Raw genomic sequence first — 24,469 nt, 5'->3', positions numbered from 1 at the left:
CTCTTTGACCACCAAAATTCTTGTATATCAAACTTGCGTCCACAGCATCCTTTTGTATGCATCGGAAACATGGACTACCTATGCCAAACAAGAACGTCGCCTTAATGCTTTCCACATGCGGTGCCTGATATCCATCCTCGGAGTAACGTGGAAGGACCGAGTGCCAAACGAAGCAGTGCTATCTAAAACTAACTGCAACAGTATTTCAGGTATCTTGAAGCAGAGACGACTCCGCTGGCTGGTACACGTCCACCGTATGGATCCTGACAGATTACCACGTGAGGTGATGCTTGGAGGGATCTCTATAGCCAAAAGACCTGTAGGACGTCCTGTATTGAGGTTCAAGGACTCCTGTAAACGAGATATGGAGAGCTTTGGAATCGACACAAACAGATGGGAGGCACGGGCTAGCATGAGACCAGAGTGGCGTGATGATATATCATCTGGAATGTCGAAGCATGATGAAGGCCTGTTAGACAGATTAAGGCAGAAAAAGCTTCGCAATGCTACCTACCACTGCTCCTGCCTCAGCAGCCAGATACACTTGCGGCAAGAGATGCCGTGCTGCCACTGGCTTGACAAGTCATATGAAAAAATGCAACCCATAAACACGCAGACACTGCAACAATCACCTGCCAAGATGTCGTGGCCAATGTATATATATAATACCGCCAACCGGTTTCAACCCGACGTAGGGGTCATCTCCTGGGCGTTTACGCCATTGGTCGACTGCTGGTGGTGTCACTCCTGTCTACATAACGGCAGGAAACTATGGTGTAAACGCCCAGGAGATGACCCATACGTCGGGTCGAAACCGGTTGGCCGTATTATAACAATAGTAAATGCGATTAAGACTGTTCTTGAATTATTGGTAAATCACACTGATGGAGGAATGGAATGCGCTTCAACAAACACTCCTTACTAACCTTCTGGCCAACATAGAACCACGTTGCAGAGCACGCATTGCCATCCGTGGTGATCACCCACCCTATTAAGAACCGTGTCTCGACATTTATAGTGTCCGGGGAACCATAATTAATTGTGGTCACTTCTCTGTAATTATTGTCTTCGAACAAAGGAGTCATTTCTGTTCGGCTCCTTGCGTATTTCGTTCTGTTATGTTCTGTACTATACGGCAACAGTTCTATCTGTGTGTGGTCCAAGTCTTATCGAGCTCTGTTACTTGGCGGTGACATGTCATGCGAAAATTACTTTCGTCCGTAAGTTTCGCACAGCAGCGTATTTAGTTTCACATACAGCCTGGCAGCTTCTACAGCAGGCGGTGCACGAGAGCCAAAACGTGACAGAACTCGCGAACAGTGGACGACACAGAAGGCATGCGCCTACTAACCGCTGGGCTCGCTAGAGGGGTCTAGAGGACGGCTGCGGCTACTTTGGGTTCTGGGAAGGGGTCGTCCGCCTCGTCGGGCAGGGACACGAGGCTGCCGAAGGGGTCCTTCCCGAGCGGGGGCAGGCTGCTGGAAGAGGAGCGCCTCGTCGCCGGGCCGGGTTCGGGCAGCGACGGACTGCGCCTCTCCAGCGACGGCCGCGGCGAGCCCAGGCGCTCCGGCTCTGTCAGCGTCCGCCGGAGGGCGCCGACGGCTCTGCGCACGCGCACACCCCTCCAGTCACCACCACCCGCTGCTCTCAGCGCCGGCGCCTGCTCTGGCTCCAACAGCGATTTCATACAAAACCGTGGATCTCTGCAATTGTTTCACTGAACGTCTGGATCTTGTAGGACGGTGTCGAAGTTTCAAATCGTCAATAGCACCTCACGAAACTGCGTACCTCCTGCTGAAAGCGAATCTAGCGAGATTCATCAAATAAATTTAATGGTTAGACGAACAGTAACGCGACATTTGGGAGTAGGTCTGATCTTGGATGAAATCGCTGATTTCACATTTGAAGTAGAAAAGGCACAAATGTGATTTACAAAATTACAACAAGCACAGACAGGCGATTTCGACGTCTTTGAGAACAAACAGAGCAAACCACTAATTTATGTTATCGCCAGTTTCAGGATATGGTCTGAGCGTTTGAACTCACTGATAAGAGATTATGAAGCCACCTACGTTTGTGAGGGTTAAACAAAGAATGCTACTGAGATTAATGTGCGCTTTATATACTGCTCTGCAAAACTTAAGGATGAGGTAGGTAAAGTAACATAACACATTAACAGCTTGATGCAAATAAACGAAAATTCGGGAGTACATTGGAAGACGTCTCCCATCAGGTCGGCAGGAGTGGCCATGCGGTTCTAGGCGCTACAGTCTGGAGCCGCGAGACCGCTACGGTCGCAGGTTCGAATCCTGCCTCGGGCATGGATGTGTGTGATGTCCTTAGGTTAGTTAGGTTTAAGTAGTTCTAAGTTCTAGGGGACTGATGACCTCAGAAGTTGAGTTCCATAGTGCTCAGAGCCATTTGAACGATTTTTTGACGTCTCGCAGTCGTGCATAGAAAGCTGTATTTCACATGGCATGGTATCAGCGTGACTATAGCTCCAAATGGGATTTGCGCCGCAACACGAGGTGGTTGAAGAAACGGGAAAAGACTGTGTGTCAATCAGCGATCAGTTACGGAGCACTCTGGTGGTGTTCTTCATTACATCAGGGTCCGGAAACGACATCTGGATGACTTCATATGGGGAAGAATCATCGGGAAACTTGAAGGACGAATTGTGACAAATGTAGCCCAGGAGTTTAGTATTGCCCGTAGTACGGTTTCACGTGAATGGGGTGCGCTCCGAACCACAGGCACTGCTGCCTGAAGAGAGAGGAGGTGGTGGTCGACCACGGTAACTACAGCAGCAAATGACCGTTAACTGTGCAACAGGCGAGAAAGGACCCACCTCAAACAGCGGGTGCAACTGCAACCTTTCGCATCTTAAACGATTTGGCAGCCGTAGTGTCCAGGACGGCCAAGGACGATTCGGCGAGGCACGCAACCACACTCAGCATGCTGCCATCGCGCAAGACGACATTCTCTACAGACTTTCCATCGCGCCGGCGCATGTAACTACGGAAATGTGGATCCTAGAACGTTGTAGTGAATCGTGGAATCGATTATTTCAGTGGAAACGCTGCTGACGTGCTGCTCTACGGCCAAGGAATCTAGCAGACAGTGGCTTTTGAGTGGAGTGGTTTGTGGGGAAATCTTCAAGTACCTTAATGAATGGACATGAACAGAAGCGAACAGATTTCACCCACAGAATATGTAGTACCAAGTGTAGTACTAGTAGTTGGCTAATTCGTTAAGCAGTGTATAATAGTTTTATGATGGTAGAAAATAGTTTTTTCCATTTAGATGTGATTCAGTGAAACACGAAAAAATTGTGACTGAAGGCATTATTCATACTTCCCGTATATTTTCTTTCTTGTAATATCAGTTCCTTTGTAGTATTAGAATTTTTCTACGAGTCTTGTATGTATTAGGTATACATGGTTAATACAGGTGCTGAATAAAAATACGGAAACACCGCGATAAATGCACGCTTGAATATAAATCCAAATACAAGCCAAGTCTGCTGGTTGGCCTGTTGTATTTGATCACGCCTCTTGTGCAGTGTCCTCAATATGTTGCAAGTGTCAGTCGTGGTCAGAATAGCGATCTGTGTAGTTGTGAGAAAATTATGTTGGAGCTAAGTGAATTCGAATGTGCGCAAATTGTGGTGCTCGTATGCTGGGTTCTTCCGATGGGTAGCTGAAGTGTTTGATGCCCCAAGAGTCACCATATCGAAGATTTATACCTTAGACAGCGAAAGTGGGAAAACATTGTTCACTAAGCTACAACACGGAGGAAACTGTGTGTTGAGTGATCGTGACAGACGGCCCATTGCAGAGGATTGTGACGAAAAATAAGAGGACTACAGCTGCAAAAATCACTGCAGAATTAAGTGTCACATTCGCGAACGCTGTCAGCGCCAAAACAAAACGAAGAGAGCTCTAGAAGCAGGTAATTACAGGGCGGGCTGGAATTCCAGAAACACTTACCAGTGATGCAAATGCCTGTAATAGGAAAACGTGGTGCAAAAGCCATAAAACATGGACTATTGACCAATGGAAGAATGTCATATGGTGTAATGACTCTTGTTTCACACTGTTTTCAACTTCTGGCCGAGTTTACGTCTCAAGAGTGAAACATGGCAGGGGTTCGTTCATGATTTCGGCAGCCATATCGTGGCATTCTGTGGGTCCTATGGTTACTCTACAATGTCGCATTACCTCAAGGATTCCATGACCATGCTGGCTGATCAGATCCAACCCGTGGCACAGTGTTTGTTCCTGAATGGCGATGCTGTGTTCAGAGACGACAGGGCGCCTGTTCGCACAGTTCGCATCCTCCAGGACTGTTTTTGTGAGCACGAGGATGAACTGTCGCATGTCCCCTGGCCGTCGCCGTCAACAGATCTCAAGATTATTGAACCTTTCTGGTCTACTTTGGAAAGAATGATGCACCATCACTATCTACCACTATCGTCACTGTAGGAAGGATCATGTAAGGGTCTCCTGAAAATCATACAGGACCTGTATTTATCCATTTTGTTACAATTGGAAGCTGTTTTGAATGCTAACCATTTTCCTACACTGTATTAGGCACGGTAATGTGCTGTGTTTTTAGTGTTATCGTATGTTTTTCCACCTCCTGCTTATACAAGGAGCGTTTGAAAAGTCTGTGCAAAGTCCGAGAGATGGCACCACCGGCGCGTATCGAGGTCATGTTTAATTAGTAGCATCTTTGGAAAGAACGCACACCAAGTTTCAGCCATATTGGTCTATTTATTTGTGTTTGGCATTCGTGTGAATCAAGGAAGTCGAGTGATTGTCAAAAAATTGACGAAAAAGGATTCCGTGTGGTGATTAAACATTACTTTATGAAAGGCAAAACGTCACAGGAGACTAAGGAGAAGCTTGATAAACATTACGGTGACTCTGCACCTTCGATTAGAACAGTTTATAAGTGGTTTCAAAATTTTCGGAGTGACCATATGGGTACAAGTGTTGCTGAACGTTCTGCACGCCCTGTGGAGGGTAAGACTCCAAAAATCATGACAGAAGAGTTAAGGTGCATGAGATTGCTAGTGCTGTAGGCATCTCGAATGAAAGGGTACATAATATTTTGCATAAACATTTGAACACGAGGAAGCTATCCGCAAGATGGGTTCCGCGATTTCTCACGCGTGACCAAAAGCGGAATCGTGTGAAGTGTTGCAAGAATGGTTTGCAGCTGTTCAGGAAGAATCCGCATGACTTTAAACGTTGTTTCGTCACTGTGGATGGAACATGGATACGTTACTATACTCCTGAGACCAAACAATAATCTAAACAACGGGCTACCAAGGGAGAATTTGCACCAAAAGAGGCGAAGAACATTCCTTCGGCTGGAAAGGTTATGGCGACTGTCTTTTGGGATTCTCAAGGGATAATACTCATCGACTATCTGGAAAAGGGTAAAACTATAACAGGTGAATATTATTCATCGTTATTGAACCGTTTGAAAATCGAGCTGCAAGAAAAACGCCGGCGATTGGACCGCAAAAAAGTCCTTTTCCATCACGACAGTGCACCATCACACTGGTCGTGGTCGCAAAATTAATGGAAATCGGATTCCGACTCGTTTCACATCCCCACTATTCTCCAGCTTGGCTCCCTCAGACTATTATATGTCCCCCAATTTGAAGAAATGGCTGACAGGACAAAGATTTTACTTAAACGATAAGGTGATTGCAGCAACTAATAGCTATTTTGCAGACTTGGACAATTCCTATTATTCAGAAGGGATCAACAAATTCGAACAGCGTTGGAGAAAGTGTACACCACACACATAAGTAGTTTTTATTTTTGCACGGACTTTTCAAACGCCCCTCGCACACTTCTTTATAATCCACAAAGATGAGTTGTATGGCCTACATTAGTTTCCCAGATTATAAGTGATAATTGTGAAGAATGAATAAATGAATGTCATAAGACGTCCACATCTAGCATAGGAAACTGAATATTGTGTCAGACAAATAAGATAAATGGAAAAGACTTGCGCAGAGAGTGAAATGAAAGAGTAAGGTTAGTGCACCGGAAGAAACATTAGTCAACCATCCCACCCAGGAGACATTATGCTGGTACCATGTAACACACACCTTGATAAAGGCCTCAACACAGCTAGGAAGAGTATCGTACCCAACTGAAGCCACTCTTAGAGCTGTGGGGATGCTGAGCACTACATTTTACCCGCAGTTACAAATAGTCGTAGACTTTTCTGTGCAATTAAAATGGGATGTTCAGTGGGCGAGCCAAGGTGCAATAGGGTGCCTGAGTGTTCGTGACTCATGATAATACACAGCACGCTCACTGTCAGCTAATGTCCAGTATCTGTGTTGTTTGACTCCTGGAAGAATGCAGCTTCACGTACCTCTGTGTTCACTGTCCTTTTGCGAGGTACGCGATTCCAATACGGATATTCGCCGGAAAACTGGTTGAGATGGACGTGCATTAACTGACTGTGGCAATTCCTGGCGGATATGAAACCGTTGTTACTGTCAGGGCGTGGCAGTAGTCTACAGTCCCTGTTGGTTAGGTGCTTTTTACGATCACTGCGAGTGATACACTATTATTTGTAGACACGTTAGACAGTCGTCGTTGGTACATCAATAAATCAGGCAACTTCATCGATGATGTAGTCACGGGGATCGTCCAGAGACGATCGCTCTTTTCTGCCATTCTGTCACGTTTCCACGTCGATCCATCGTACTGTGCTGATCCCATACAACCGACTGGTACATAAATACCGCGTCACTGCCATGGCCTGTTAGTAGTGTAGGTTAACTTGACCACCCGGTTCAACTCTCCAAAGCGACTGGTGTGTTGTTTTAAGTGGTAGAGTAATACACCGACGGAAAAAAATCCCAGCGCCGAGAGGGAGCTGTGCAAGATAAACGAAAGCTGGTAGGCGTGTTTCTATATCTGAAAGATGACGTCTATTCAGATTTCGCACAAATCGCAACTATGAGAATACAAACCGAGTCTACTTTAAATAAACACTGTAAGTGTCATGAACGTTAGAAACCTCTGAATTTGGACGTGGTGAGTTGATGTAGGTCAAGAATGCCTTTAAGACGACTAAGACGCCATTATCAACAGCTCACTGAGTTTGAATGAGGTCATGGAATACTGCTACCTGAAGCTGGTTGTTCCTTCCGTGATACTGCAGAAAGACTTAGCAGGAATGTGGCCACAGTACGTAATTGCTGGCAGCCTTGGTCACGGGATGGTGCGGTCGAAAGACGACCGGGATCCAGACAGCCGCATGACACTACCGAGGGGGGCCGGCGTAGTGTTCGGCCTATGGCTGTAGTACATCGTAATGCGTCTGCAACAGCAATTCGAGCAGCAGTTGGCACCACAGCGACACAACGAATTGTGTCACTTCAAGGACGTCCTGTAGCGTGCTTTCTATTGACCCCAAACCACCGCTGTTTGCGACTTCAGTGGTGTTAAGTGAGTGGTCACTGGAGCGCAGAGCGGGTGTCTGTTGTTTTATGATGAAAGCCGGTTCTGCCTCGGTGCCAGTGATGGGCACGTGTTGGTTAGAAGGGGTCCAGATGAGCGGCTGCAGCCGACCTGTCTACGTGCTAGACACACTCGACCTACACCTGGAGCTATGGTCGAGGGCACAATTTCGTATGGCATCAGGAGCACACTCTTGGTTATACGTGAACCATCAACGCAGATTTTTACGTCACTGTGATGATTCGTTATGCTGCCATTCATGAATAGCATTCCAACACGATAACGCTCGCTCACAACCGCTGTTGTAACCGAATATGCTCTACACAGTGTCGATATGTTGCCTCGGACTGCTCGATCACTAGATGTGTCTCCAGTCGAGCACGTATGGGACATCATCCGACGACAACTGCAGAGTCATCCACAATCAGCATTAACCATCCCTCTTTCGATCGGCAAGTGCAACAGTCATGGAAGTCCATCCCACAAACTGACATCCGGCACCTGTACGAGCATTGCGTGCATGTTTGTATTCAACATTCTGGCGATTACACAGCTTATTAATGTACCAGCATTTCACATTTGCAATGGCTTTTCTCGCACTTATATAAACCTGTGATCTTGCAATGGTAATCAATTAAATATGTTACCTACGCAAATGTATTCCCTTAATTTGTTTAGTCTACATTTATTATTTCTTCGTGCTGGGATTTTTTTCAGTATGTGTTTTTCATCTGCTGATATTATCTTCCTGACAGATGAAAATTGAGTGTTGACTTTGGAGAAACGCTGGTATTCGACTGTTAGCAGGATCTGGAGAAACAACGTAGAGGTAAGGATGGATGAAACTTGTGTGTGCTGTCCATCTCCTTGGAATTTGGTGAACTGATAGACAGAAATACTACTCAGTTAATAAAGTACTGCCGGAAGGGTGGAAACCTAACATCGGTTCCTAGTTTGGTAATGAACCATCCTGTCAGACTACAGTTGTTTACCGGTGCTATATTCGAACTCAGAAATCTGTGTTTCTGTGGAGCTTGAAATAGTAGCAGAGTGGTAACGACAAAGAGAAACTTTGTTTCGCCGAGAAGCTGCCTTCGTGTTGTTTTGGTGCTGACAGGACTCGCTAATGTGACATTCAGTTGTGCAGCGACTTCTCAGCTACCGTCACAATCGTCTTCAAAGAGTTCGAGTGCCAGCCCAGTAAACAGTTTTAAGGTGTCAGGAATTAGGAATCCATGCAAATTGTGAGGCAGATGTTCCTTGAATGCCTTTTAGCACAGCGACACAATTTGCGCAGAATCCTAATTTCTGGCAGCTTAAAACTGTTTACTGGGCTGGTACTCGAACACTTTGAAAACGATTGTGACGAAAAATAAGAGGACGGCAGCTGAAAAGTCTCTGCACAACTGAATATCACACTAGCGAGCCCTGTCAGCAAGAAAACAAAGTTTGTCGTTACCACTCTGCTACTATTTTAAGTTCTCTGTCTTCACATTCCGATGGAATGGATTCGTTGTTCTTTGCGTTCAGCCTTATGTGACATTTTTGAAGTAAACTATGTTAATAACTACTGGGGAAGTTGCTTCTATTATCAGACAGACAGTATGATCTTATTGAAAGAAAAACAAATTATAATGTTTTTAACTGTGTCATCGCTGCGGTTGTGTGTCACACGAAGAAAGCGCGTCCGATTCCCATTAAAGCCGGATAGTTACCCTTGGTGGTGTCCTCTCAGTATCGTGGAAAAATCGAGGAACTACTCGAAGGAGAAATGGAAGATCCGTTTTGAAAGCTGGGATTTAAGGCTATTAGAACGATCTGCTGACCACGTGTTCATCTTATACCACTGTCCAATAATGAGGATGAAGCAGCGGTCAGTCAACGGACCATTGTCTTACTAAACCGAAAGTATATTGCAATTTTATCGAGTTTAATTATGTTGATGTTTGTCACTGGAATACACTGACCTTAGACGTTAAGACTGCAAAGTGCTTCCGATATAATTTTAAAGGACATCAATTCCAGTCCTTCATTACAGAGAACAAATCTTCCCCAGTGAACCAGGAGCGATGCCCCGTACAAGGTACGTAGTACGTTCAGTAACATCTTTGAAACAAAAATAAGACTGGTAGTTCATTTGACATACATACGAGGAGCTTTTTAGCAATTGTTGTATTTGTGAAATATTACCTGAAAAATTGTCATGAAAGCAACATTTTCACGTTTTTATTCTTGTGTCCTTAGGCAACAGTTGCCGAAATAAGACCGATTACTAAAAAAGATGTCAGTATGACTTTATATGCACAATAAATACAGTTTTTTCTACACTACGATACGTGAATTCGTGCATAAATTGTTGTAAAATTCCCCCTAACGTTCAGGAAAAAATATGACTAGTCATCAAAATCTGGGCCCTCTTTGTATGATGATGGAGTGTTGCCATGCATTTCTACCAGCTCAGCATGGACTGTTTCAGCGTTGTTTCCTTTCAAACGCAAACAACGTACTATAACAGACAAGCTGTGCCGGCCGCGGTGGTCTCGCGGTTCTAGGCGCGCAGTCCGGAACCGTGCGACTGCTACGGTCGCAGGTTCGAATCCTGCCTCGGGCATGGATGTGTGTGATGTCCTTAGGTTAGTTAGGTTTAAGTAGTTCTGAGTTCTAGGGGACTGATAACCACAGCAGTTGAGTCCCATAGTGCTCAGAGCCATTTGAACCATTTTAGACAAGCTGTGTAAAACATAAGTCGGTTTGCTGACGTAAGACTTTTTGCACGGGATCGACCAAGCGCTCTCTAAACCAACAAAAGTGGCTTACGACGTAATAAACATCGCACACGTGGTCACACTATTAAGTAGAATGCACTATCAGTCTAATCCAATATCTCGGAAGTAAAGTGCTCCAACAGCATGCATTTACAAGGTTTTGTTCGCGATTTTGGAGAACATTCTTCAGCACTGTCGGGGAAATATTATTTTATAAACTATGTGATGTTAAAGTTGGTGCAGAAAATCGCTTTAATTTGCAACAATACGGTAATACCGTCAAAGGCAGCATGTTTGGGAAGAAAAGAGCTGAAAATGACAGCAGACAAACGCTGTTATTTGAGAACACAGGTCCATGTTCAACCATGCAATCATTCGTTAAGGACTTGCGTGAGACGATGACATCTTGCAACATCCCACTGGAAAAGCTGAAGAATCCACGCTTCAGACACTTCTAGGAGAAGTACACAACACATCCAATACCTGATGAATCTACATAGAGAAAGAACTGTTTATCCGTGTGCTACGAAGAGGTGCTGACTGAAACGTCTGGGTGTCCACAGACGAAACCACCGATTTGGATGGGCTTTATGTTGCAAACGTTGTTGTTGGTGTTCTAAAAGTTAACAGGCCCGGAGAAATGTTCCACCTAACGCGTCAAGCTCTCGAAAGAGTAAGCAATTCGACAATTGCCACTATGAAGCTATGGTGGCTAGATGGTGTAAACAGAGACAACGTTTTGGTGCTAGTATCAGATGGTGCTTCATATGTGGTTAAAGCAAGCGAGGGGCTTCAAATTCACTTCACTTCACTTGCCTAGGACGTGCGTTCCACAGTGTTGCAGAAGAGGAGCGATGATATTACTCTGATGTGGACAAATTAAGTTCCTTTGGCAAGAAAATCTATGAGGAAGCTCTGCTACACCTACAGAAATTAAAAGGCAACTTCACTGTCCCTCCCGTCTTACCTTACACGTTGGCGTTATTGGCTTAATACTGCTGACTATTATTGTACCAACAACACCAACAAAAAGGACAATCTTTTTATGAGCTTGAACGCGATGAATCCAATGTCAAAACAATGAAACCGGTGCCTTATTTGGTGGATTGACGTACATCAGCGCCAAATTTTCAGTGGTACCAAAAGCCATCATAAGACTGGAAGCTGCTGGTACTCAGTTGGATGACATCCTGTATTGTGCAGCATGTGCAGAGTGAGTTGGGTCGTGTGACTGTCAAAGTGAACAACAAATTGCATTGTGTCCTCTAGAGAAATCCTAGGTATTGTACAGTGTACAAAATTAGTGCCAGTCTTTCTTGCAATGCCACAACGTTTGAAGACAATGGACCAAAGCCGGCCTTGGTGACGTTGCCACCTTCAAATACGCTCCTGTGACGTCCAGTGATGTAGAGAGAAGTTTTTCCGTGTACAGAACTGTCCTCAGTGACAACCTTACACCTTTGAAAATAGGAAACTTGAAAGTGCATTTTGTGATCATATGCAACTCTGCGGAGACTGAAGAATGACGGAACGCGTTAACTAATTTGGAATAAGTTGAACAAGTGGTGTGCGTTAGTAAAAGCAGGATTTATTATTTGGATAGGTGTTATTGTTTTCACTGTGCTACGTGTTTTTCTTAGGCACATGCAGACATTTCAAAAATAAGTGCTAGTTCGTTTCAAACACTGCAAAAAAGTAAGTACTACACTCACAGTTTGTTCAGAAGCGAATTCTGTATTACATGGTACATAAAAAAATCAACAAGAATGTTTTTAAATGAAGCCATGTTTTATTTTTTAAAGTGAAATTTATATAAGTTTTAGATCATAAATATTCGCATATTTCGCTGTTTTTAGGTAATTAGAATCTGGGTCCTACGTATAACACAGTCGTTACGTGGCGCAGACGTTTCTAGAGTGGTCAAATAAATCTGAGTGACGAAGGATAAAGTGACAGACTATCTCTTTGTGAAGAACCGGGAATCTCAACGGAAGTGGAGGCCCTCGTGCACACGTGTCATAATCGAGGCGATGGTGGTAAAGTAAAAATCAACCACTAATATGTTTCCAATATCTTGCACTACATTTTGAGCATGACAAAGTTCGTCATCGGCTGAGTTTCGCAACAGCTCACGCTCACTCAAAAAGCGCGCGGACTGGCCAGAGGAATGGAAATGTTGCAGCTATGTCAGGGCAATCCAGATGACATCTTTAGCTATGTAATCAACGTGGACGAGTGCTGGGGGCGTCACAATGATCCCGAGACAGAAGCAAAGAAATCAGTAGAAACGAGAAATCACCAACGCCAAAAAAGGTGAAGACCATATCATTATCAAGCAAAGTGATGCTGAGTGTTTTAAGGACTACGGTGGTGCAGGTGCTTGCGGATTATGCTCTTCAGGGGCAAACAATTACAGGAGCATACTACAAAAATCTCCCGACGACGTTACAGGCACTGTCAAGGCGGCGCTTTGTAGGAAACTGCCCTAGGTGGTGTTTTTGCTCCGGACAACATCCCAGATCATTCTGCTCAGCATAGACACACATATTGCTTCTTTGGCTATCGAATTTCGTTTCCCATCCCACCTTCCCGGTCCCTTATTCTCCTGACGTCACACCCTATTACTTCTTCCTCTTTCGTCGGATAAAGAAAGCATTGGGCTACGGCCATTTCCAGAATGAACGTGAGGTGGTTTTTGAGGTGGAATGCATACTTCTACAACCAAGATCTCCGCCAGGACATCCATGGTTGGGAAAAACGTGCCCGATGAAGGGTGAACACTTTCAAGGGGAAGGCCTCAGACACGGCCAACCGATTCGGCTCAAATTTGGCAGATCGCATGTGTACAACCTAAAACGAAGGAATATAAGTTATTTTGGGTCAACACCCCCGCAATTTTGAGAAAATCACCCCTAAAGCAATCGACTCAAAATTGGCGGGATCGATAGATAATTGTAAACAGAGCATTTTTCACCATCAGGTATGGGGTCCGAAAACGCATACTTTTCCAGAAATCGAGGTAAGAAACTTTTACAGCTATCGCTTCTGCACCCACATGGTAAACGCTTTTCGTCGACAGTACCGATAGTGCAACGGCTAAGGTAACTGCCGGCACGGTAGCTCAGCGTGTTCGGCCAGAGGGTTAGACGCCCTCTGCAATAAAAAATCTGCGTTAATCGATCAACAGCGAACTTAAACGGATGTCTTACAACGTCCGCCTCGAGCAGGTACAACGAACGGTAACTGGCTGGGAATCGGAGAACCCGGGTTCGAATATCGAAGAAACTTAGCGGATATTCTTCTTTTCGTTTGTATTTTTCCATATCTCAATTGATAGGGATAGGAGTGTTAATAAGGTAAGTAAATCAATAAGGAATGATAATAATAAGGTAGGCAATCTAATTTCCCAAACGCCGTGAGTTAGTAAAGTATTAAACTTTTAATCCTTGTCACATGAAAACAACTCCGAGTAAGAATGCTGCGAATTCCTCACGAGAGATCACAGATAGCCAACCGCACGACGCTTGTTTACAGCGAGGCACCGGACAGAATGCACGCGAGGAGAGTTATGTTGTCCCCGTTGCCACTTCGTCATATCATAGTTGTGAACCTGGAAGAGTGAAAGTGACCAGCACGAGCCTTATAGAAGTCAATCGGAAAGAGTTGTTTTCCGTCATTAGGCTGCCGCGAATCTCGCGGATGCATATAGTGATTTTTTTCATCGTTAATGCGCCGAAGTAATATATGACGAGTACTGTATGTAGTTTGTAGTACTTAGCTCGTCTGTTTATGCCGTACTAACTAGTTATTGTTTGTTGTGTCATATCTTTCAGGTGCATAATCTGAATAATGGAGGATGTACACCCTTCGACTAGAGCTGTAATATATACTTGGAAGCCTGTCACAGTACTACCGACGCTGTGTTCTGGTTTGTAAAAGTGTTGCAAGACAGATGCATTATCAATGCACTACTGGAAGCGGGCAGTTCTGTATCTTGGCGTTCCAGATTGATCTGAGCGGTTATCGTCGAGCGATTTTTGGAGCTGACGAACGAAATGACTTTCCTTGATACTGAAGTATTATACCATGAATGTTTCTAGGAAATATCGAACCCGGGTTTACCGATTCCCAGCGAGTTGCCTTAGCCGTTGCGCTATCGGCGCTGTCGCCAAAACGCGTTTACTATGTGGGTACAGAAGCGGCAGTTGTAAAAGTCTCTTTCCTCGATTTCTGGAAAAGTTTGCATTTGCGGACCCCATACCTGATGATGAAAAATGCTCTATTTACAATTATCTATGGATCCCTCCAATTTTGAGTCGATTGCTCGTCATAACCTTTCGGGGTGATTTTCTCAAAATTGCGGGGGTGTTGAACCAAAACATCTTGGAGTCCTTCGTTTTAGGTTGTACCCAAGCGACCTGCCAAAATTGAGCCGAATCGGTTGGCTGTGTCTGAGGCCTTCCCCTTGTTAGAGAAGAAATAAAATCATTACTAATTATCGCAGTCACACCTTAATTTTTTCTACATGATAATTAAACTTCGCGACTGTCCTTCGCATATCGTCGTCTTAGCAAACAGGACTCCCCATAATAGCTCTATGATTAGCGCCGGACTGCCACTTGAGCCGTGCAGGACCGCTTAGTGCCTCACCTGAGAGCGCTGGTGCGTGACGTGGTGACCACCGGCCGCTCCTCCGGCGTCCCGGGGCTGGCCATGGCGCTGCCAGCGCCGCCGCCGCCGCCGCCCCCAGACTCCTCCCACGAGTTGTGCCGCCGGTGGCTGCGCTCTCGGAACGAGTCCGCGATGTTCGTCATACTGCTGCAGGAATGAGCCCCGTCAATTAACAATGCTGCTAACGTGACACAGTTCACTTGCACTCGTTTCCGTATTATTTTATTATTGTTGGGTTTACAACCACTATACATAACTTGAAAGACTCTAAGGGGGCGTTTTTCGTAGTCTGCGTGTGGTCCTCTCATTGTGCTTAAGAAAACACTAAATGTGGAGGGATATGAACACATGTACAGTATTTTGTACTGTGTACCGTAGAGGAACACTTCGCAGACAATGATTATTTGTTTCGGCATAACAATGCCCCAGTGATAGAGCAGCATCTGTCAGGTAATGGTTCGTGGACAATAAAATTTCAGTAATGGGCTGTCCTGCCGGACTCTCTCCCGCCCCCCTCCCCCCCCCCCCCTCCCCGACCCCCGAAACCATCGGAACACCTTTGAGATGAGTTAGAATATCAGCTTCGCTCCAGAACCCAACCAGTGTTCAAAATACCGCTACCTTCTCCGGTATCGGCTGTTGAGGAAGAATGGCCTGCCATTCCTCCACAGACATTCAGACACATCGCTGAAAGTGTCCTTAATAGACTTCAACTCGTCATAAAGACGAAGTGTGGAAATTGTGGACACATCTGTATTATAGATCTTATAGTTAAATGTTTCCCTAAGACATTTAAGTCTCTTCATTGAAACTTCCTGGTAGATTAAAACTGTGTGCCGGACCGAGACATCCCCTAGGCTGTGGCTAAGCCATGTCTCCGAAATATCCTTTCTTTCAGGAGTGCTAGTTCTGCAAGGTTCGCAGGAGAGCTTCTGTAAAGTTTGGAAGATAGGAGACGAGATAATGGCAGAAGTAAAGCTGTGAGGACCGGGCGTGAGTCATGCTTCGGTAGCTCAGATGGTAGAGCACTTGCCAGCGAAAGGCAAAGGTCCCGAGTTTGAGTCTCGGTCGGGCACACAGTTTTAATCTGCCAGGAAGTTTCATATCAGCGCACACTCCGCTGCAGAGTGAAAATCTCATTCCAAGTCTCTTCATTATCTACGATAATGCACTGCCAGCACAATTATCTACGATAATGACTGAGGCAGAAGAAATGAATTAAAATGTGTGCTGTGACAGGTACTCGAACCCGGGTCATTTTGCTTGCTAGGCAGAAATGCTAACCATTACACCACCACAGGACAACCGTTAACATTGCTGCACGAACTACCTAAGTTGAGTGCCCTCCCCACCACAAACTTCAGTTCATATCTTCTGCTTATTTTCCCTTTATTGTCACTACTGCCATGGCTCTCCGTATTAATATCTACTAAAGTGCGCGTCATTTACGGCGGCGGCCGAGTTTAGGTTAGTTCTGCGCATCTGACGTCACAAAACGCAGTCAGCCAATGAACAGAGAACGACGTTGCCAGAGCTCGACTGCAGTGCAGAGCACGGACGAGTGTCTTCAGTTTTAGAAACGTTCAGTCATAAATAAAGTAATTGAACAAAAGCAATGTCTTGATAGCAGACTTTCTTTTATAGAAAGTTTGGAAAAAACGTTCTTTATACCAATTGCTTCATATTCTATTAATTAATTAAACCAAACAAGCAATAAGCCTCCTAATTCAGGCGATAGCAAGGAAAGGTGTTTGTATCATTCTCAGGAACGTTTTCGCAATAAAGTACAGCGGTAATTGTTTACTTCCTATTGTACTTCGACGAAACGTGAGTAATTCATAGTCATACCAACAGTGTTTGTCCGTATTTTGCGTGACATGTTAAAGTCCTCCAGGAGCTCTCTCAAATGACAAGATGCGTTAGCGTGATAGTTAAGGTGAACTAAGTTATCTCAGCAAAAAGTTTTTAAACTCCAAAAACGTTACAGCAAAGGCGATTTTAACTGAAAGACGGAAACATGAAAGGAAAAATAACATAGAAACTAAATATGCTGGAATAGCATGAAATGTGGTCTGGGAAAACATCAGTAGTGATGTTATTTCGTCTGACATGAGAACAGCGTGGTACAAGGTAGTCAATAACATCATCAGTACTAATGAGCGTCTCTTTGCCATCGGTTTAAGTGACACTAACCTCTGCAGCAAATGCAGCTTAGTTGATAGTGTGCCTCATCGTTACACATGTAGAGATCGGACTATCAACTGGAGGTGGACCAGGGAGAAAATTGCTCAAATAACAAGAACTTCAGCAACAATGTACCGACTAACATTTTCTTCAGGCCAGAGGAAGGTTACTACCCTCAGGCAAAAAATAACGCAGTGATTTGGTTAATGGGCAAATATACAAGTTATGTTTTTAACAATATTGGGAGCGATGAACATATTGAATACAAGATGTATATGGAAAATGAATTCGAGAAAATACTTAAATATCAGAATCACGATAAGAAAAATGGTAACATGCTCGAATTGTCTTCAACAGAATGGGTATAGGTTAGGAACTGGATTCCTGGTAGAGAGGGATGGGTTGGGACGCGTTCCCGATCCTAACCTCACCTGCAAGTCACACATGAAAAATAAATCAGTAGCACAGCAGATACAAGAATATGGCGACAAACATCTGGTGTCTGATGTAAAGGAAGATCTTGATCTCCCTATGGATGCGTGTAGAAGGCTGGTACTGACAAAAATAACCAGGCAGTGAAATATTTTGCGATGTCGCTGTTCGGGACTTCTCTTCTGTCCACGTAATTTACCCTGGAAGGAACACACATCAAGGATTTGCTGAATGATTAATTTGGGTATGGGAAATGATGATGACGAACCTCAGGCTGCAGAAGAAGAAAATGTGCATGCTGATCTGCCACCAGTTGAAGGTGACAGTGAAGGTGCTAAATTGTGCTGCTGCTAAAGACTCATTCTTTGAATGCTGAAATTTATGACTGCAATTATCTGTCACCTTAATTATGTCATTTCATTGTAGCCATTTTTGTTACTGTTTTTGTGGGAAAAAAAGTGTTTAGTTGCTAAGTGAGAGGATCTGAGTTCAAACCTCGTTCGGTGCTTTATATTTTCTGTATTTAATAACAATATCGAAGTGTCTTACTTCATGAATTTTATTCATTTGAGTGTAATTTTATGAACTTTCTAGTGCTTTGTCTCTTCATTATAATCATAATAAGTTTTCAGTTTTTCTAATTTTGTACTCCAGTATTTCTTTTTACAGCAATTAAAAACAATGAAAAGGGAAACATACAATATTCATGTTATCTGCTTTGTTTGTATATCTTCTCTTCCGCAGTCGCTGTTTTACTATTCATATTGAGATACATTCTTTTGCGACAGTATTAAAAGTATTATTTAGAGCAGAATTTCGGCTCGTACGTTGCCGAGTTACTTGATTGTCGGACGCAATTCTTTGCATCATATTCAATGTTTTCGTCGACTGATCTATGTTTTGGCAAATACTTGCCGTCCGTTGTGACAAACACAAATTTTTTGCGCACTGTGCCTCACTGACATTATATTTTTAGTTTTCTCTATGTTTTATTGCGTCCACAATTCAGTTTTGTGTACTTCGCCAATTTTGTTTTAATCAGAACATTTTAGAAAAAATCTAAATGACTCTGGTATAAATAAAACTTTTACTACAGTCGCGAAAGACGGAATATTTCTCAATATTACATACGACACCTATCTGGTACTTAAATTAAATGCGATATTGTTATACAGTAAATTTTACATGAAATTTAGGTACCATGTCCAAATTACATTCTCAACATTGTGGCAACTAAAATCGACCATACGGAAAGTATACGCTATGGACTTTTACCTCTGCAAACTCTTCAAAATTTCGTACAATGGTTTACTACATTTAATGCTGCACAGTAACTGCGTTGAACATCGGAATAAAATTAAGTCATTTATGGGGGGAAGGTATCAGTCAAGAAGATGTGTAAAAATCAAATTTTTGGGCCAAATAGTTTTTGAGAAATCGAATGATAAGTGTGTCTACATCTACATCTACATCTACATTGATACTCCGCAAGCCACCCAACGGAGTGTGGCGGAGGGCACTTTACGTGCCACTGTCATTACCTCCCTTTCCTGTTCCAGTCGCGTATGGTTCGCGGGAAGAACGACTGTCTGAAAGCCTCCGTGCGCGCTCTAATCTCTCTAATTTTACATTCGTGATCTCCTCGGGAAGTATAAGTAGGGGGAAGCAATATATTCGATACCTCATCCAGAAACGCACCCTCTCGAAACCTGGCGAGCAAGCTACACCGCGATGCAGAGCGCCTCTCTTGCAGAGTCTGCCACTTGAGTTTATTAAACATCTCCGTAACGCTATCACGGTTACCAAATAACCCAGTGACGAAACGCGCCGCTCTTCTTTGGATCTTCTCTATCTCCTCCGTCAACCCGACCTGGTACGGATCCCACACTGATGAGCAATACTCAAGTATAGGTCGAACGAGTGTTTTGTAAGCCACCTCCTTTGTTGATGGACTACATTTTCTAAGCACTCTCCCAATGAATCTCAACCTGGTACCCGCCTTACCAACAATTAGTTTTATATGATCATTCCACTTCAAATCGTTCCGTACGCATACTCCCAGATATTTTACAGAAGTAACTGCTACCAGTGCTTGTTCCGCTATCATATAATCATACAATAAAGGATCCTTCTTTCTATGTATTCGCAATACATTACATTTGTCTATGTTAAGGGTCAGTTGCCACTCCCTGCACCAAGTGCCTATCCGCTGCAGATCTTCCTGTATTTCGCTACAATTTTCTAATGCAGCAACTTCTCTGTATACTACAGCATCATCCGCGAAAAGCCGCATGGAACTTCCGACACTATCTACTAAGTCATTTATATATATTGTGAAAAGCAATGGTCCCATAACACTCCCCTGTGGCACGCCAGAGGTTACTTTAACGTCTGTAGACGTCTCTCCATTGATAACAACATGCTGTGTTCTGTTTGCCAAAAACTCCTCAATCCAGCCACACAGCTGGTCTGATATTCCGTAGGCTCTTACTTTGCTTATCAGGCGACAGTGCGGAACTGTATCGAACGCCTTCCGGAAGTCAAGAAAAATAGCATCTACCTGGGAGCCTGTATCTAATATTTTCTGGGTCTCATGAACAAATAAGGCGAGTTGGGTCTCACACGATCGCTGTTTCCGGAATCCATGTTGATTCCTACATAGTAGATTCTGGGTTTCCAGAAATGACATGATACGCGAGCAAAAAAACATGTTCTAAAATTCTACAAGAGATCGACGTAAGAGATATAGGTCTATAGTTTTGCGCATCTGCTCGACGACCCTTCTTGAAGACTGGGACTATCTGTGCTCTTTTCCAATCATTTGGAACCCTCCGTTCCTCTAGAGACTTGCGGTACACGGCTGTTAGAAGGGGGGCAAGTTCTTTCGCGTACTCTGTGTAGAATCGAATTGGTATCCCGTCAGGTCCAGTGGACTTTCCTCTATTGAGTGATTCCAGTTGCTTTTCTATTCCTTGGACACTTATTTCGATGTCAGCCATTTTTTCGTTTGTGCGAGGATTTAGAGAAGGAACTGCAGTGCGGTCTTCCTCTGTGAAACAGCTTTGGAAAAAGGTGTTTAGTATTTCAGCTTTACGCGTGTCATCCTCTGTTTCAATGCCATCATCATCCCGTAGTGTCTGGATATGCTGTTTCGAGCCACTTACTGATTTAACGTAAGACCAGAACTTCCTAGGATTTTCTGTCAAGTCGGTACATAGAATTTTACTTTCGAATTCAATGAACGCTTCACGCATAGCCCTCCTTACGCTAACTTTGACATCGTTTAGCTTCTGTTTGTCTGAGAGGTTTTGGCTGCGTTTAAACTTGGAGTGGAGCTCTCTTTGCTTTCGCAGTAGTTTCCTAACTTTGTTGTTGTACCACGGTGGGTTTTTCCCGTCCCTCACCGTTTTACTCGGCACGTACCTGTCTAAAACGCATTTTACGATTGCCTTGAACTTTTTCCATAAACACTCAACATTGTCAGTGTCGGAACAGAAATTTTCGTTTTGATCTGTTAGGTAGTCTGAAATCTGCCTTCTATTACTCTTGCTAAACAGATAAACCTTCCTCCCTTTTGTTTATATTCCTATTAACTTCCATATTCAGGGATGCTGCAACGGCCTTATGATCACTGATTCCCTGTTCTGTCGGAACACTGTTGTGTCAGCACAGGCGAGCAGTGCAGTGATGACAAAATCGCGCACAGCGCGGAATGCGGAGAGCACGTCTCTGTAGCAGCGAAACAGTTAACGCGGTCGTGGCGGCTTTACTTCATAAACTGTGCGCTCCCCTCTAAACGTAAGTTTGCGAACTGTACTATACTATGGCGCTGCTTCTCTTGGTGCGTGCGTCGTTTGCAACTTGGCAACGCAACAATCTCTCGCGTCTGGGCGGGCATGCGCGAGCCGCCAAGATGAAAGAAATGAACTATAGTAGGTGTTCGTATTCTTTTTATCAGATGGAGTATAGGAGATTTTCTGCCGTACCAGTGTACAAAGAAAAGCGTATATGGAATTTCACATTTGTGAGTTTTGTGCCCATACCTACTACTCCTATTTTCTTGGTAGGGGCCCCATAATAAGTTGTTTGCACTATGCTGTGTAGATAGTGACGTGCTGTAAGCCTGTAGTATACAATGATGTCCAAAATTAAAGTAACAAACCGCTATTTCTCCTACCTCTGTGTAATTCACGGTATAATCAAACTGTCAACCAGATGTTCGTACGATCGTGTTCTGCACGGGAGATGTCATTCTGGTCAACGGGCAACCACGCCGATGATGACGTCAGGGCACCCATGAAACGAGGTAGTGTTTGCAGGGTAGCCCCACATCCACAATCGCTGTGAACACAGTCACAGACAGTGGAGTATGGCACAGAGAAGACGCCTACCAGACTCTCTGCGGCGTAGGGCCATAGAAAGAAAGAAAGCAGGGCAGTCTAAAACTGATTTGGCCCGATGGCTTAATGTGGATTGATCTGTTGTTTGTCGGATGTGGCGGCGGTTTTTAGAGACCGAAACAGTATACCAAAGACCAGGGCAGGGCCGACCACCTGTGACTTCGGAAGAGAGGGCCGTTATTTGGCTGAAAGTGCTCGACATTACCGTCTTAGTATTGCACGGCAACTGGCACGTGAGCTCCCTGCATGCACTGGACGTGTTATATCGAGGCAAACGGTGTGCAGAAGGCTTCGGCAGAGTGGCCTTTATTGTTAGAGACTTACTGTATATCTATCTCTGATGCATCTTCACAGAAGGAAGCGTACAGAGTCATCAACATGTCACCTGGACGGTCGAACAGTGGCCAATGTCATTTTTAGAGATGAGTCCTGATTTAGTCTGGAGAGTGTTCTCGATGGATTCGTGTCTGGAGGGAACTTGGAACACGATTTCGGGACACAAACATTGTGGAAAGAGACCAGGATCGAGGGGGATCCCTATTGGTGTGTCTTCCACTCGAACCCCTCTTCATGAAATTGTACGGGTGAATTGGCAAGGCTGAACTGCCATCAGGTATCGTGACGAGATCTTGGGACATCAGCTGCGGTTGTTGCGAGGCACTGTGGGCCCAGATGTCGTTATGAGGGACGATAATTTCGATCTCACAGAGCACGGGTGGTTGATGTTTTCTTGGAAACTGAAGACATCGCACGCATCGCGTAGCCTGCTCGCTCTCCCGGTTTGAATCCTATAAAGCATGTCTTGAATGCACTAAGGAGACGGCTTGCACCACGTCAGCATCCACCAACCACTGTCCAAGACTGCGAGCTGCTCCGCAGAAAGAATGGGCGTTACTGCCTCATCTTTCACAGCATGCCCGTTACACATTCCATTCTGAGCACATTAACCAGTTGTCGGAATGTGTGTGCAAGTCCGTTAAGCTGGAAAAAACGAAGAATATTTTTGTCTATCGTTATGCATGTTGCAGTCATTTGTGTTCAGTATTCCTTACATTGCTTATACTTTACTTTAACCTGTTTACACTGTTTTGTGGCAAAATAAACGCAACTCTGCAAAATTTCCTTTTATTGCTTTAATTTTCAACGACACCTTAGGAAAAAAATAAAGCCATCGATACGAAAGTAGAGCTGCACTGCACAGCCACATGGAAACCAGCGGCGTTGCAATCTGCCCTCATAACTGATACCCGCATGTTTGGGAGTGGATGACACTTAATGCTGAGAGAGTGAGAGATGAATGCTGTGACAGCCAGCTTGATGGAATGGTCTTTGGGTATCATCTACAGGACGAACCGAGGCGGAGAGCCATTGGCAGAGCGGTCAGTGATACAACTGGCAGGGAACAATACTACAACAGATGTGTATGTATTTTACCTGCGTTATACGAGTAACTGATTTTATAAATTTAAGTTTTCCATTTCTATGCTACTACTCGTAGCTATGCATTTCAATGCTTCATTTTTGAAATCGAATGCCATCTGTCAAATCCACAGAGACCTCATTTGTTTGATACATCAACTGTAAACCACGGGCTTATTAATTTGAACGACCCAGCAGTCTTTCATGAACTACCCCTGAAAGTTTTCAGTAGAGTCCATATGCACCGTACATAGCCTGCAGCTTCAACCTAATTGTTATTATTTGGGAAAGCAGTCTAAGCTTTATGTAATTTGTAAAACAGTCACACATTCCACATCATACTGAGATATGGCATTAGAACAGGAAAATCGCTAATCAAATAACATACCTGGTGCCAATTCTTCTTCGCTCAAGTTCTTTCTGTATGGAATCTGGTAATCTGTGTGGTGGCTTGGCCGATCTTCGGTTGTTCTGAAACAAATATTCGAGAAAATTGTTAGTTGCATCGATAACCACTCAAACAGAGAAAGCTGAACCAGTTTTGCATCTTTATCAAGATGGAATGATGTAAATGATAATGACGATGATTGTTGGCTGTTGAAGGAGTAAACTTCATGGTCATCAGTTCCTTCCTCTAGACCATCAATGGCGAGGCTATTATCAAAGCTCTCACAAGACCTGAGTCCTTTTAGCGATGTATCTATGTGGGTTACATGAAGCACGAGGAGGAAAAAGCAAAATAATATTCTAAATTAGACCCCGTTTTACTGGAAAAGCAGTAACCGAGTAAGGCAGTGGAGATTCCACTCTCGTCTTCAGTCGCTGCCGTCTCCACCCTGGCCTTGCCTGCAGGAAGAGGCACTTCCACCTAGTGCAACTGTTAACAGTTTAAATGTTGTGGTAGTCTTCATGAACCATTGAGTTCACTGTACGAGGTGCGGCTAGAAAAAAACCGGACTGATGCTGGAAAAAACATATATTTACAATTATTTACAATTTCATGTTATCTACTTCAATGTACTCTCCTCCTCGGTCTCTACACCGCTCCATACGAATTTTCCACTGTTCATAGCCATGCTGCAGATCATTTTCGGTAAGT

The 24,469-nt window shown here is 44.2% G+C and overlaps 1 protein-coding gene across 1 annotated transcript in view; it reads right to left on the bottom strand.

The window, feature by feature from the left end:
* Positions 1 to 24,469, bottom strand: part of LOC126457630 (kinesin-like protein KIF12) — a gene marked incomplete at its 5' end in the record, with an annotated part of 606,856 nt that overhangs the window by 16,111 nt on the left and 566,276 nt on the right. The window contains 2 exons of the mRNA XM_050094104.1: positions 14,915 to 15,082; positions 23,759 to 23,841. Coding sequence (XP_049950061.1) covers positions 14,915 to 15,082; positions 23,759 to 23,841 — 251 coding nt within the window. The remainder of the gene's footprint in view (positions 1 to 14,914; positions 15,083 to 23,758; positions 23,842 to 24,469) is intronic.

The sequence above is a fragment of the Schistocerca serialis genome, chromosome 1 (assembly GCF_023864345.2).
Source record: "Schistocerca serialis cubense isolate TAMUIC-IGC-003099 chromosome 1, iqSchSeri2.2, whole genome shotgun sequence".
Classification (NCBI taxonomy): domain Eukaryota; kingdom Metazoa; phylum Arthropoda; class Insecta; order Orthoptera; family Acrididae; genus Schistocerca; species Schistocerca serialis.
This window is presented reverse-complemented; position numbering and strand designations above follow the sequence as displayed.